The 16,454-nt window shown below is 46.4% G+C and overlaps 1 protein-coding gene across 4 annotated transcripts in view; it reads left to right on the forward strand.

The window, feature by feature from the left end:
- The window catches only part of WNT10A (Wnt family member 10A), an 85,503-nt gene extending 83,576 nt beyond the window's left edge, over positions 1–1,927 (forward strand). For all 4 annotated transcript variants that reach the window (XM_068245982.1, XM_068245983.1, XM_068245984.1 and 1 more), the window contains exon 4: positions 886–1,927. In XM_068245982.1, the coding sequence (XP_068102083.1) occupies positions 886–1,362 (477 nt within the window). In that variant the 3' untranslated portion in view covers positions 1,363–1,927. The remainder of the gene's footprint in view (positions 1–885) is intronic.
- The last annotated feature ends 14,527 nt before the right edge of the window (positions 1,928–16,454 follow it).

The raw sequence follows: 16,454 nt of genomic DNA on the forward strand, positions 1-16,454 counted from the left end.
CCATCTCGCCGGTGGTCTTCCGATCTCTAAGTGCTTCATGTAACTTCCTGTGTAAACAGGAAGTAACATGTAGCTCTTAGAGATCGGAAGACCTCCGGCGAGAAGAAGGTATGTGCTCAGCCTGCTGCTGCTGTTCGCCGCCACCAATGATTGCAGGAGGGAAAGCGCTGAGAGGAGAGCCCGAGGTGAGGGGGGGGAATGTCCCCCCTCCCCATCGATTTGCGGCCACGCTCTCCTCTTATGCTACGACCCCTCCTGCCCCACAAAAGTCCCTGACCGCCCCCCCCCCCCCCCCCCGCGGCGGCAGGGGTCGCATTACCTATTGTTACGCCAGTGCTGCATATTGTTTATGGGCACTGATAAAGGGTGGAGGATCACAAGAAAGTTAATAGTGAATACATTGAGTACCACCTGGCCCCCCTCTGCTCCAGGGCCCCAGAGCAGATGCTATTGCTGTTATGGCTATTGCTACGCCCCTGATTGCACTGTTCCCTAATACCATTGCACCATTCTCTAATATCTGCAGTTTGCAAACTACACTCTGCTTTTTAAACTATGAAAAAGAGCAGAACTAATGACTCTTCATCCTTCGACCTTCTTTGCAGTAAAATCTTACCTGAAGTCGCCTTTCATTGTGTCTTTGATGTATAAAAGGTTCAAAAAATAGCACTGCTCTCTGAGCTCACTTAAGCTCTTTTGCATAGATAACAAGTGAAGATTCTTAACTCTTCCTGTCCTGGAAAAAATATGAGACTCATATCTGTGCTAATGTTCTGTTTCTTCGCTATACTACATACACAATTCATATCATAAGTTTATTTTCACTTCAGATTCCCTTTAAATTTCCTTATTTTTTAACACATTCTTCTCCTCTTCCTTCCTCAGGTTGTGTTGGACAACATGAAGCGGAAATGTAAATGCCACGGTACTTCGGGGAGCTGCCAGCTCAAGACGTGTTGGCAAGTCACCCCCGATTTCCGCATGATCGGCTCAGTCTTAAAGGACAGATTCACCATAGCCACCCTCATAAGGCCCCACAACAGGAACAACGGGCAGTTGGGGCAGCTGGACCACACTCAGGCCCCATACCGCCGGCGGGCCAGCATCCATGACTTGGTCTATTTCGAGAAGTCGCCTGACTTCTGTGAACAAGAGCTCCACCTGGACTCCGCGGGAACTCAGGGGCGGATATGCAACAAAACCAGCCCCGGGATGGACAACTGCGAGAGCCTCTGCTGCGGCCGCGGGCACAACATCCTGCGACAGACGCGCAGTGAGCGCTGCAACTGCAAGTTCCACTGGTGCTGCTACGTGGTGTGCGAGGAATGCCGCATCACTGAATGGGTCAGCGTGTGTAAATAATGGGTAAATGAGAACTACGGTAACCCAACGGGCTCAGAAACCTTCATGAGGTTCTCTTGGAGAGAATTATATTCCTTCCACTCACAAAGGGGGCTGTTTGGTGATATTGGTCTTTTAATGGCGGCCAACAACGAGGCTGGATAACACAAAAGCCAACCTGAGGAGATATCGAGGGCTTGGTAAGGTCCAGGAGCCTGGAAGCAACCAATTCCTCTAAACCGATGTCCTCACCTCCCCTCACCACACCTTACCTTAAAAAAACAGGTAGCCATCGGGGGGAACCAAAGCTACTTGAAGGCCAAGAGCACCATTTCACCTCAATCTGTTTCTGGCCAGCACTGGAGGTGACAGGTCCTCCTTTTTAGTACCAGACTAGAGAAAGTGGACTTCATGATCAGTGGACAAATGTGGACTGAAAATGTGGAATCACTCTTGATTCAGCTATGCTAGGACTTCACACTAGAAAAACTCCAAGCTGATGAGAAGAGGAGAAAAAGTGACTTTTGAGGATGAGATAAGATTAATTTAATGCATATTAAATTTAATAAATGAATGTAAATGGTAAGAGAGGCTGACATGGTCTTTAATTTCTCCCACTGTGACGGAAGCTCCAAGAAACAATGGAGTTTCTCATCCTTAAAGTACCTGAGACAATTTATTATTTATTAAGTGTATTTATAAAGCGCCAACATATTACGCAGCGCTGGTCATTGGTTAAGGTTATGGACAATATTTAGGGGTGACATACAGCAATAAGACAATACAGGAATACAAGAAAACCAGATCACACAGCACAGTATGAGTACCAGGTAATGCTTAGTCAGTCACTGGATGGAGCATGGAGATTAGGTAAGTCTAGTTCACTCAAGAGTTCACTTGGATTCATAGCATGGGTGTACAGTAATGGAGGTGTGTGATTAGGTAGGAGACACAAGGAGGAGGACCCTGCCAAAGGCTTACAATATAGAAAGAGAGGTAGGGACTCCGAAGGTAGGGGACCAGAGTTCAGCACCAGTGAGGCGGGGGGGGGGGGGTGCATTTTGCGGGCCTTCTGGGAGATGTTGAAGGAGGGGGCTGCCCTAATGGGGGAGATAGGGATTTCCATAATATTGGAGCAGCTCTTGAGAATGAATGCAGGAGGCGGGGAAGAGGAGGAAATGGGAGATTGATAGGAGGGAACAGCACAGCAAGCCTGCCTCTTCCTGTCAAAAGTAACATTTTTCAAGGGGTGATTACTGGAGGAAGCCCCATATCCTTTAAGGGGGGTGATTGAGGACAACACACAAAGGTATGTGGATCCAGTATGTGCTTACCTTAGGTAGTTTTGCCTGGGGTCAGGTGTGCTTCAAAGGTCATGGTAAGTGCAAGGTACAACAAGACTCAAGTGGCTTGTATCCTTTATTTATTTGCCCCTAATTTAAAGCCTCATTCCTCACACTAGTGTTTTCTCTTGATAAGTGAAGATAATCGGGTGCAGAGCTTGTTTTTATTTCTCTGTAACCTTCATGGTTAACTAAGTGTGAGATACCTGGTCACTTCCTGTGCCATAGACTCCATGTGCTATAGGCTGCAGTCTTCTCAGAGAGATTGTCTGTGCTCCACCCTCTTGTACTCTGAATAGTGAGGATGATGCAATATGAACAGCAATAACCCCACCCACACACCCCTGAAACTGAGTTACTGTACTCTTGCTTTTAGCTACATGATAAAAATGTCAAGACAAGATATTTACGAGCTGCTAAAACCTTATTTTACAAGAAGGTGAACTTGAATTAAAAAAAAAATATAAAAAAATAGATATTTGCATCAGTAAAGGGAAAATCCTGGATAGTCCAGAGGCTTCACAGATTCTCCTGGTGCCAACCGTTCTGTGGGTCCTTCTAAGCATATCCTGTGGCCACACTCCTGTCCATGTAAAAGCATTTTCCAACTGGGTGGGCATGTGTCAGCACAGTCCACACATACCCTGTAGAACCTTTCCCAGTCTGAATGACATCTCTATGCCCTCATTTTCAATCCATGTTACTTGGATCCGCAAAGCAATGTCTTGCTTGCTGTTAGAACCAAGCACGATGTTGTCTATATGAAGAAGGTAGCTGATGGTAGCTCCACTTTTGAACTTGTAGCCATGCACAATCCTTGTGACTATCTAACGGAGAAAGTTCAACTCTATCCAGAAAGTAATGGAGACAGTGCACCATCTTGTTATATGTTGTACTTGATTGACACTTGGATACTGATGCCTAACCCTAAGAACCCCTTCCTAAAGTCTAACCTTAAGCCCCCCCTTCCCGACAACTAGCACTAAGACTCCCTTCCTGACGCCTAACCCTAAAACCCTCCTTCCTGATGCCGAAACCTAAAACCCTCCTTCCTGATGCCTAACCCTAAAACCCCCCTTCCCGACACCTAACCCTTAAACCCCCCTTCCTGATGCCTAACCCAAAAAAACCCTCCTTCCTGACACCTAACCCTAAGACTCCCCTTCCTGACACCTAACCCTAAGACACCCCTTCCTGGCGCCTAACCCTAAGGCCCCCCTTCCTGACACCTAACCCTAAGACCCCCCTTCCTGACACCTAACCCTAAGACACCCCTTCCTGGCGCTTAACCCTAAGACCCCCCTTCCTGACACCTAACCCTAAAACCCCTCCTTCCTGACACCTAACCCTAACCTCCCCCCTCCTGACGCCTAACCCTGAAACCCCTCCTTCCTGACACCTAACCCTAACCTCCCCCCTCCAGACGCCTAACCCTAAAACCCCTCCTTCCTGACACCTAACCCTAACCTCCCCCCTCCTGACGCCTAACCCTAAAACCCCCCTTCCTGACGCCTAACCCTAAAAGTTTCGGTTAGATGGGCCTAGTGCCCGCAATTTATCAGGTGCCCACATTTCTGCTTTTGGTGCCCAACAGCTGATATTTTGCATTACCGCATATGGAGCACCCAAACAGTCCATTAACAGTCCATTAAGTCCAATGAGTTCTGGGTCACCATGAGCTTGCTGGTTAGTCTGTCCCTCTCGGTGTTACAAGCCCTACTCCATAGAGCCAAATTAATCCATGCCATGCACTGATGAGGATCAAACAATCTGAAACAGTCTGTATGCATGTTGGATTATTATGGCTCTGTACAAATTAACAAGCTGACACATCATTGCATTCCAGCGGTTCTGGAGGTGTGTTTAGCTTCTAAGGGTACAATGGTTAATTTGCATATATTCAGCAGTGGTGCTCTGGGAGACATCTCATGCTCACTCTAACCTGAATTATCGCAAATTCTTTCTGTTTTAAGAAAGCAAACTTTTGTTTTTCTTAACATTTTAGTAACGGGGCTTTTAGGACCATTGTAGTCCCTTACACACTCCAATGAGTTCTGGGTCACCATGAGCTTGCTGGTTAGTCAGTCCATTAACCACAGGCAGCCACATTTCCCGTCTTTTTGGTTGCTGTGACTTTTATGTGGATCCATGGCTCACTTTTTTTTGCAGTTATACATCAGTAGAACAGGCCCGTAGCTATACAGAGGCTGCTCTGATCCTCCTGCCTCATTACAGATAGACCTCAGGTCAGAGAGAAAGGGGTGTACAGAGCTCTTCACACCTGCTGGAAGGCCCTAAGGTGTATTGAGCACAGCACTGCGAGTACCTGGAGAGCTGAGTGACACATCGTCTGCCCTGCATACCAGAAATACTTTCAGGATATTACACAGGGCCCTATGCGTGTATACAAGCGCTCATCTATTTACCTTACCGCATAACGTGCTGATTTTGCAGCTGTTGTTGAAGTGGGAGGCTGGCAGGGCATGCTGGGACTTGTAGTTCAGGGTGAAGAGTCTGGACCTGTCGGCTGTGAAGCAGTGATCATCATTCTGATGCTTTTATCATCTTCAGCCTGTGTGCAAAGTGGTAAAAGTTAGTTTCTGTTGAAAACTTTCCACAGATCTGCAGTGGTGGAATTCTTCCATCTCTAGATATGTTTCACAGAAAGATTTCCCACTTAGTGTTCTGGTAGATCCGGGGCAATGAATTTACCCTGAACAAAGCATTCATTAGACTGCTCTGTATAAATTGAAGCATGCTGGGTATATAAAGCAGACATTAACTCTTTCACAGGAGAGATGGAAAACGCAGAGAAACCCACCCTGTGCGTGTTTATAGAGAACAGCCTAATTCTCCCTTCTCGGCAAGTAATGAGCCAGTGTTATTTAAGCTCCAGGCTGTCTGCTGAGTTGTGAGCTATGCAGGCAGAGAAAAAGATGAGAAATGCCGGCACTGTTGTAAACTGCTTGTTTATTCATAACACATGGTGCAACATTGTGGATTCAAATGTATGCATATTGAGAAGTAACATACCGGTTTGCTGGTAAAGCTGTGCGGTGGGTGCTGGGGGATGAGAGCCTTACGCCGTTTCGCGCAGGTGCGCTTCTACGGAGGCTGCCAAGTTGTGAGTTGTGAGCTAATAGCAAAAAGGCAGCTAAACTGAATTAAGTTAAAGAGGAACTCCAGTGAAAATAATGTAATAAAAAAGTGCTTCATTTTTACAATAATTATGTATAAATGATTAAGTCAGTGTTTGCCTATTGTAAAATGTTTTAAATCCTTGATTTATATTCTGACATTTATCACATGGTGACATTTTTACTGCTGGCAAGTGATGTAGCTGCTGCTTGCTGTTTTGGCAGTTGGAAACACCTGTAAACAGCCATTTCCCACAATGCAACAGGGTTCACAGACAGGAATCGGCCAAGAGAATTCTACTCAGAATTTCTTTGTGGGAGGGGTTTCACCACAATATCAGCCATACAGCGCCCCCTGATGGTCTGTTTGTGAAAAGGAATAGATTTCTCATGTAAAAAGGGGTATCAGCTACTGATTGGGATAATGTTCAATTCTTGGTCGGAGTTTCTCTTAAAGAGAACCTGTACTGAGTAAAAATATTTTAAAATAAACACATGAGGTAACTTCAAACGAACATTACATAGTTACCTTGCCATCAGTTCCTCTCAGAAGCTCACCATTTTCTTCTGACAAAAATCCCTTCCAGTTCTGACAATATTTTGTCAGATCTGAAATATATCAGTTGCTGTCAATAAAATATCAGTTGCTGTCAATAAAATATCAGTTGCTGTCAGTTATAGCTGAGAGGAAAACTGATGTACCAGGTAATGTCCATGTTTCCCTATGGCTCAAGTGGGTGATGTTACAGTTTAACTGTGTGCTGACCAGAAATCTGTTATGGGTAATGGCCATTTTCAAAATGGAGGACGGAAAATTCCTTTGATAACAGTGAACAAATAGGACGCGGGACAGGAGAAAGACACTGAGGAGTAGACTACATGGAGGGTAAGTATGACTTGTGTATGCTTATTTTGACTTTTAATTTTCAGTTCAGGTTTTCTTTAAAGCAGTAGCAGTGTTAGGCCTCTTTTCCACAGACAGTTAAACTGTGTGCTCAGCAAGCAGTTACCAGGCAGCAATGAGCAGTTATCAGGCAGCAGCAAGTAGTTGCCAGGCAGCAACAAGCAGTTGTGAGAGACATTTCACTGCTTATCAACTGTCCGTGGAAAAGAGGCCTTAGGGCTCATTCACACTTGAGCGGGAATCACGCGACTCCCGCTCACCGCAAACCGCTAGCGGTTTTTTAAAAAGGCTAGCCATTTAATCCTATAGTGGTGTTAGCATTAACCGCAAACGCGTTACACGCAGCATTTTGCCAGCGATTCCTGAGCGATCGCGATTATCATGTATAGAACCACTAATCGCGCACGCTCCCAAAACGCTACAGTGTTCAGTGATTTTGCGGAAAAATCACTCCCGCAAAACGCTAGAGGTAATCGCTAGCGTTTTGCGATTTTAGATGTGAACGGGGCCTTAGGGAGTCTTGCCCAAGGTGCCGGTTTAATGAATAAGAAGAGCTGAGATTCAAACCCTGGTCTTCTGTGTCAGAGGCAGAGCCCTTAAAGAAAACCTGTAATGAGAAAAAGTTCCCCTGGGGGGTACTCATCTCAGGTGGGGGAAGCCTCCGGATCCTATCGAGGCATCCCCCTCCTCCTGTGTCCCATGGCGGTCTCGCTGTGCCCCTCCGAACAGCGGGATGTAAATATTTACCTTCCCGCCTCCAGCGCAGGGGCAGTATCTGCTCTCCACTCCGAGATAGGTGGAAATAGCCGGTCGCTGTCAGGCCGCTCTACTGTGCAGGCGCAAGTCTCCTGCTCCTGCGTAGTAGAGCGGACCGGAGATCGGCTATTTCTGCCTATCTCCGTGCTGAGAGCCACAATAGCGCCCCCGCTGGAGCCAGGGAAGGTAAATCAGCGCTTGTCAGGCTTGTCGAGGGAGGATTGCCGGAGACTTCGGGGGAGCCAGCGCTGGACTGCCTGCAGCTACAGGGGAGGGGAAGCCTCATTGGGACCCTGAGGCTTCCTCCTCCCGAGGTGAGTACCCCCAGGGGAACTTTTTTGTTACAGAGTCTCTTTAAAGAGACTCTGTAAGAAACAACCCCCCAGGGATACTTACCTCGGGAGGGGGAAGCCTCCTAATAAGGCTCCCACCATCGTCCTATGCCTCAGGAAACCAGCGATGTCTACCCCGAAAATACAGCAGACAGGGATGTTGGATGAAGTGCAGACGCAGTAGCACAGTGTTCTCCCTGGAAATTATTTCCAACCGGGTGGCATGAAAAAGTAGCCGGGTGGGGCAAGATGAGAGAATGCAAGGTTGGTGTTTCTGTGCACAACTCTGCTCACAGCATAAGAGGAGGTGAGTTGATAACAGCCGGGTGGTCACCAAAACTAGCCAGGTGGAGCACACGGCTAAAAGAGCCTGGGGAGAACACTGTAGTGATGGCAATATTTACCTACCGCGATCCTGCTCCGTGTGCTACTGCACCTGCACTGGATCGCAGTAAGTAAATATTTACCTGACCGGTGTTCAGGGGCTGCCAGTGCTGGATCCCGGAGGGTGAGGAGGATCGGGGAAGCCTAATTAGGATCCAAAGCTTCCCTCCACCAGGTAAGTATCCCCCGAGGAGGGGGGTTCCTACAGATTTTCTTTAACCAGTACACTATCCAGCCACTTGAAATCTGTGTACAGTGTGTGGAAGGGTTCGATCATCATTCAGCTCAGATTGATCTGAGAGGGATCTATCTAATGGTGGAATCTAGTAGCCATCTATTAGTTTATGACCCCCTTAAGGGCTTGATTGAATTCCGTTTAGCTGCCTTTTCTCATCATTTATTTAATGATCCCCAGCGATCTTCTATCCCCTGGCTGACAAGCTGGCCGCGCTTCCTGTGTCTCCACCTATCATCATGACCGTTTAGGGCCTCCAGTGTCCTGCCTGGGCCAGGTATGTGGCTTGCATTAGAGATGGGTGTAATTTCACAGAACTCTGCTACATCAAACAGTAATTAGCTGCTTCAAAGGACCTGATGATTAACCCCCCCTCCCAATTCCCTCTTTTCTTCTGGGGATAATCAGCTGGTATTTACAGCCGAGCACCTGGCGTTTCGCTCGTAAGATGCGCTCGCTGGTCCGGCAGGTCTCTGGAGTCAGGCACGCTCCGTGCACCTGTCTATTGATGTCAGAATGCAGCTCATTTCTCCATGATCCCCCCTGTCTTACCCAGGAATAGACCGGCCCTCCCAGCCTCAGCGCTGCTTCATCTTTCTGTTTATCAAATGTAGTCAACAAAAGCATTGTGTAAGTAAGTTGCAGAAATGTTTGATTTTTGCAGTATAGTAAATCAAAGGACCTGCCAAGAGTGTCACTAGAAATCGCTGGGCCCTCCAGCCAAACTCCGGATACAGGATGGAGAGGGGAACTCACTAACCGCAGAGCCTGTGTTGAGGAAAATGTTTTCTGATTTTCCTGTAATGACCTCACCAGATCTCCTTCCGCAAGTACAGTATAATCTCGTCATAGTAAACTCTGATATGGTAAACATACAGGTGTAGTAAACTAAATGTCCAGGTCCCAGCCAAGCACGATTATAAGTACCGTATATGGGAGTAACACCTGGTATGGTAAACCTTGATATAATAGAACTTCTATTATCTATTATAGTAAACCTATTTTTTGGCCCCTGCGGTATTCCGTCTCTAGTGGAAAGGGGGCGGGCGCATGCGTCTTATGTCAGTCGAAGTCCCATGAGCCGTGGTCGGTGCACTGGCTGGCAGCCACTTGGTTTTTTTTTCCAACATTAAATTTTTATTCAAGATTTACATAAGGGAAACAAAAAATACAAGCAGTTGAAGAAAGGAACTTCTAGTCAACAACTGGCAGCCACTTGTTAACTGCTTGCTATCTGCACACTATTTTTGAGCCTGCGTGGATTAACGGAAAAGTACCAGCTGGTGAGACCTATGCTTCCTGTGTAAGCTGCTGTATGATTACTGAGGGAACTGTCAGTGATCTGTGACTTGCTTGTGCATGGCTGCAATGCTACAGTATCATCCAGGCTGCACAGAAATGTGGACAGAGGAGCACACTATCAGTACTGTACTGTACTACAATACTGTGATTGATGCTGTTCAGACACCGGGCATCCTATGCATATGCTCTCATTGCACTGTTTCCGCTTCCGCTGCATATGTGTCAATTTGTGAACCAGCCCTGAAAGGTGAAATAGTTTCTCAGAGTGACCAATCAGAACCCTTGATCCGGACAGCTGCTGCACTCTTGCACTAGTTCTGATCTGGTTTTCTGATAAATCTGCTCCTCTGTGTTTCCTGCCAGTGAGAGGCCCAGTGCACACCAAAAACCTCTAGCAGATCTGCAAATTGCTAGAGGTTTTTGAAGCAGATTTCAGAGCGATTCTAGGCATGTTTAGAGACGTTTTCTAAACATGCTTAGCGTTTTTTGGAGCATTTATGTTAGCAGATTACAAATATTGTTACAGTAAAGCTGTTACTGAATAGCTTCTGTAACAAAAACGCTCTGATCTAGCGTTTTTCAGAGTGGTTTTCCACTTTCCTATACTTTAACATTGAGGCAGAAACACCTCAGAAATAAATCAAAAAATGCTGCAGGACAGGAGTTTGCGTTTGTGGAAAAAACGAACAAGCGGTTTTCCCCCTGCAAGTGTTTAAAAAAAATGCTTCACAACGGCTCTGGTGTGCACCAGCCCAGAGATGGAGATGAACATTTGTGTGTTGCTAATAACAAACAGACTGGGAACGGTTCCCCCCGCCATCCTGCTCTGGCTATACAGTGCTCTTTCCTATCCCCTGAATTGTTGTGTGGCGATGGCCACTCTCTTCTGTCAGCGTCCCCGGGCAGCCTTGTGCCACCCATCCTCCCGGCGTGAGAACCGGGCACCGCTGCCAGGGTGAGCCGACAGGGACATCTTTTCTCACACACAACTATATTGTGCACAGGAAGGAGAAAGGGAAATGCAGTCCGGCCCTCCCATTCTGTGTACTCTGCGGATAGGTGTCCCCCTGCCTGAGTCCTCGTTGTTGCTGAGGAGAGAGAGGAACTCCCATGATGCATTGTGACAAATAGCCCCCTATGTACTGCTATATTCTGATGCAACTTCACCTTTGTGCAGCTTTCATTCCCTCACATTTACCATCTGATAGAGTTGTACATGTACGTGTGATGAAAATTGGTTGAGGTGGCCAATAACAAACTGCCTCAGCCAATAATCAGGTGTGTGAATAGTAGCCACCGACCTGCGATCGCCGCCCTGCAGGTGATCTGCCAGGCAATCAACTAGGCCGAGCAATGGCCGTTCCTTTTGTTCACGCTGCTCCCCCGCATTACACCACGCTCACGCCGCTCTGTCGTCCATCCTCGCATAGCAACAGGGCGTGTCGTCAGCTACACAGCTGACTTTGAATCTGTTGAGCACGGCCCGGCGATGTCGCCCGAGGGATCAAGTACCCACCTAAATGCTGGCCAAACAAACGGAATTTTTTAAAACGGTTTCCATAAAACCTTAGCAACATGTCTATAGCATGAGGGCACTATATTAGAATATAGCTGGATACACACCATGCAGTGGCATAGCTAGAAACTATGGGGAACCATAGCAAAATGTTGATGGGGCCCTCAGAACTAGGTACTCTTGAGCAATGCCACCTGCCCCTTCCCTATGAATATGAGTTAAACACTTAAAGTGAACCTCCAGACTAAAAATCTACTCAGCAGCACTGAAAAGGCTTGGTGTTTCTTTAACAGTTTCACAGCATTAGAACTTTGTTTTTCTTATCCAAGCCTAATGTTTAGCTGCATAGAAGCGAAGCTCCGCCTCATCAAAGAAAACTGCACAGGCCTTTTTCCCCTGATGAGGCAAAGCATGTTCAGATTTCTGATGTTGTTCTAGCAACTGGGAGGGGTGAACAGGACACTGTGTCTCATGCTCCCACCTCCTTTCAACCAAAAAGAAGGTTGCCCTCATGAAATCACAAACATTTGCCTGTTCTTTTAAAACCGGGTGGGTAAGAGATTATATTGCCTATCTATTTTAATTAGCATAACTAATGTAACTTAATGACAGTTTTTTTTTAGGCTGAAGTCCCTCTTTAAGGACCGCAGTGTTAAACCCCCCTAAAGACCAGGTCATTTTTCACTAAATAGGCCACTGCAGCTTCAAGGGCTTGCTGCAGGGCCGCACAACTCAGCACCCAAGTGATCCCCCCTTTTTCTCCCCACCAACAGAGTTCTCTGTTGGTGGGCAATTATCTCTCCCCCAATGATTTTTTCTTTTGTTTTTTTTTTATAAATATGTCCTTTTTGTTTACATTTTTTTTTATAAGCCTGCCCTTCCTCCCCCCGCCAGCCAATCACCGTGATCAGCTGTCATAGGCATCAACCTATGACAGCCGATCACTCCTGTCTCCCTCAGGGGGACAGCCGTGTCAGCGCTGCCTTAGATCGCAGCGCTGTACCTAGTAAATAACAGTCTCCAAGCAGCAATCACCGCTGGGAGATTGATGGCGGAGCTCCGTTATTCCAGCGGGGATGCGCGCACATCGGCGCGCGCGATCCCCTGCAATCCCCGCCGATCGGAGTGGAGTTGTCCTGGGGCTGCAGCCGCATTCGTGCCAATTGCCATGGAGCGGTCGGCAAAATAGGCAAATTACATTCCCATGCAATGTAGCAGGTGTATAGTTCTCGGGTTGAGAGATACAGTCAAAGGGTGGAGAAACAAAAGGAAAGTTAATAGTGAACTCATCAAGTTCAACCTGGGCCCCTTTTGCTCCAGGACCCCATAGCAGCTGCTTTGGCTATTGCTACGCCCCTGACACCATGGAATTTTCAGTTCAGATCTTATTTCTGATCGGGAAAATGATCCAATTTCAATAAAATATATATATATATATATATATATAATTTATTTTTTTTTATATATATATATCATACTGACTGCCAGCGACTGGTCCCAGCTCAAAATCGATCGCTTTCTAAAATCAGAAGCAGATTGGCCATGCTAAAAAATATCGATCATTGTTCTTGTTCGGGGTCTATGACTAAAAGTATTTGAGGCTCTCAAACTATTGTTGTTAAGGCACGTTATTGAGGAAGTGGGAATTAAGCCCACGAAATGTGTTGTCTTTTAGGTGAAATGTATTTCTTACCTTTCTTTTTATCTGTTTAAAGATTTTAAACACTTTGGGCGCCACTCATGCACCGTATTACCATATGTCACACTCCTGCGGAGGGTAAAGGCAGTAGTCTCTATATTGTAGATAGAGTGACAGAGGTCTTGAAAAAAAAAAAAGGGGCCAACACTGCAAATATTGACTCTTTGCATAAACGTAATACAATTGTCAATAAAAGCCTTTGAAACATGTGAAATGCTTGTAATTATCCTTAAATACACCACAGAAATAAAAAAAAAATAAGTGTTGAAAAACACTGAAGCAGTAAACTTTGTAAAAAAAACAGTATGAGGCCTAGTGCACACCAGAGCGGTTCTGCTGCGGTTTGCGATCCGCTTGCGGGTGCGGATCTGCTTGGGTAATGTATCTCAATGGGCTGGTGCACACCAGAGCGGGAGGCATTTTGCAGAAACGCATACTCCCGGGCTGCTGCAAATTTTGGATTGCGGATGCATTTCTGCCTCAATGTTAAGTATAGGAAAAACGCAAACCGCTCTGAAAAACGGCACTTCAGAGCGGTTTTGCAGGCGTTTTTTGTTACAGTAGCTGTTCAGTAACAGCTTTACTGTAACAATACATGAAATCTACTACACCAAAAACGCTTCACAAAGCCACAAAACGCTAGCTGAAACGCTGCAGAAAAAGAAGAAAAGCGTTTCAAAATCTGCTAGCATTTTGCGGATCTGCTAATCTGCTAGCGGTTTTTGGTGTGCACCAGGCCTTTGTGCCATTCTCTGAACTTTTGGCCATGACTGTAGATATAGGTGGGGACAGGGTCCTAACTACAGGGTAGCAGCCAAAGGGGGGCTCAGAGCTGTAAGGGGGCTCCAACTACTACCTCACTCCCCCTGATAAAGGGCTCCATCCATCAGATCAGGTGGTTTTGTGGCTACACTGGTTATGGGTGTGAAGATTACGATGTCCACACTTGTTTTATGGCTTTTGCAAGATGGGATCCCAGGCTGTGAGAGTCACCAGGGGAAAGCAAGTATAAACATTGGGTGGTCCCTTCAAAGTTTTGCTAGGGGCCCCCATGATTTGTAGTCGTTATGCCCCCTGGTGGGGTTTGCCTATGGAATAAGGCAGCTACTTTCCACTAGCGGGACTGCATGGTGCTGCCCATGGGCAGGGCTGACATCAGAATTGTCTGGGCCCCATACTGGGCAAATAAACTGGGCCCCCCTTACTCCCCTGTGCCTTCAAATGTCAAATCACAATCTGATAGGTAGCTTGTAGTGCTAGGTGTATTGTAGTGGCCAATGGGACCTCTTGGTGTAGCAGGCCTCCTCCACCTGCCATAATAGACTCACAAGAGGGCTGGGCCACAGCATTGTAGTCCCCACCCCCTGCATTTCCATGTGTCCTCCAGGGAGAGGGAACATACAGCAGCTGGCATCAACAGTGTTTGACCACACAGCTCATGCCGCGGAAGTGATTGACAGCTGGGCCCAGACTGTCTTGAGGCCCCATACAGCAGTACCTCCTGTACTGCCCTGAAGTCGGCTCTGCCCACGGGAGCGGAGGCTCATGGGAATGGAAAAATACTGCTGCACATAGGGCATTGCAAATGGAATGCAGGAATTTAGTCTTTATACAAGAGGCAGTGAAAAAAAAACACCTTGTCAAGATGATCCTCAGCGAAACACAACATGTCACACCGCTTTGTACAATGCGAAACCGCCGAGTTGGCAGAGGCGCCCAGCTCCTGGTTTCACCATGAGAAGTCGGCCTATCGGGTTTCTCTGCTCTATTGTTAGCAGGTTGGCAGCGGTGCACCTATGCAGGACGTCCCTCAGATGCCATGGAAACGTGCCCCGCACAAAAGGGCCCGCACCTTGCCTCAACATCTTTCTCACAGGCCCAGCGGCTGAACGGTGATGTGTGTCACTATTTGCAGAGCGCTCTAACTCAAGGATCGCACGCTTCCCGATACAAAGGGAGACATTGTGCTCCTTTCTCAGGGTGTTACAGGGAACGTGTATCCGCAGCTTTCATCCCAAAGAGCCGCGGCAAAGAATAAGGAGTGTCACTCATTGACAAAACCTAATTATCAATGAGATTTTACAGGGATTTACTGCCAAGTGTTCCACTGAACTTGCCGTGTGCCGCAGAGCCATAGAGGATCAAAGGCAGACGTATAACCGCAGGCCGCCCCGTCACTACCACTGCTACCAGGGAGGCTTTTACTGCAGCTCTCCTGACTTTTACTACATCTATAAACATGACACTTTCTATAGGACTACACAGTGTAACGTTATCATACTAGCGGTTCTGGCGCACATCACTAGCTCACAATGGGAAAGAGGGACAACATTTAAAGAGACTCTGAAGCGAGTCTCAATTCTCTTTTTTAACCTATTATTTCTCAGTTTTCAGCCATTATAGTAAAAAAAAAAAAAAAAAAAAGTGCTACTGTAGATAAAACCCACACATTTGCTCATTTGTCCCGGTTGCTACAACATTTAAAATATGTCCCTATCACAATGTATGGTGACAAGATTTTATTTGGAAATAAAGGCGTATTTTTTCAGTTTTGCATCCGTCACCAGTGGTGATCGTAATCAGGTACCGTAATTACGATTAAGAAAATGTTTGTGTCAATTTTCGCAATTTCGCCAATACGTAATTACGATTTGTACATTTAATTGTCTTCATATAGTCATTCGTAATTTCGCAATTTCGTGCCGATTTGGCAGTGAATCGCAAAGCATGCTACTGACACCAAAATAGCTACAAAAGTTAAGGAGAATAGAGGGTACAGGTCAAAAAAGAATTTTTCAAAAAGACCTTGGCCTCGATTCACAAAGCGGTGATAACCCAGTTATCACGCCTAAAAGACTTTAGGCGTGATGACCTTTTCACCACTGAGTTATCACCGATTTTTCCTGCTCTTCGCGCGAAGTTACCGCGCGTAAGCGCGTCCGCGCGTTCGGCGCGTGAGAGCGCGCGCAAAGTCCCATAGGGCTTAATGGGAGCTTCGCGCGAAGCGTCGGGTGTTGCGCGCGCACTTACGCGCGTACGTACGCGCGGCAACTTCGCGCGAGTTTCTACTTATCATGCCTAAAGTGACTTTAGGCGTGATAAGGGCCTTTTCACCACGGTGCTAACACTTTGCACCGCTTGGTGAATCGAGCCCCTTGTAGTTTTTGAGAAAACCGATATTAAAAATGCAAAGAAAAAATGTTTTTTAAACTCAGAAAAATGACAGTTTAAAAAACATTTTTCCTTTGCATTTTTAAAATCAATTTTCTCAAAAACTACAAGGTCTTTTTGGAAAAAAAATGTTGACCTGTAACCACTATTCTCCTTAACATATGTAGCAATTGTGGTAGCAATAGCATGTGTGGGGGCGTTGCTATTAACCACTAAAGTTGCCACAAAATGATGTGAACTTTCGTTAAAATGACGCAAAAAATGATGCGAAATTATGAAATATTACTATTACAAATGAAGTTAATTACGATTTTCCCTAAAAGTTTGCATTACG

Source organism: Hyperolius riggenbachi, chromosome 7 (genome assembly GCF_040937935.1).
Source record: "Hyperolius riggenbachi isolate aHypRig1 chromosome 7, aHypRig1.pri, whole genome shotgun sequence".
Lineage (NCBI taxonomy): Eukaryota > Metazoa > Chordata > Amphibia > Anura > Hyperoliidae > Hyperolius > Hyperolius riggenbachi.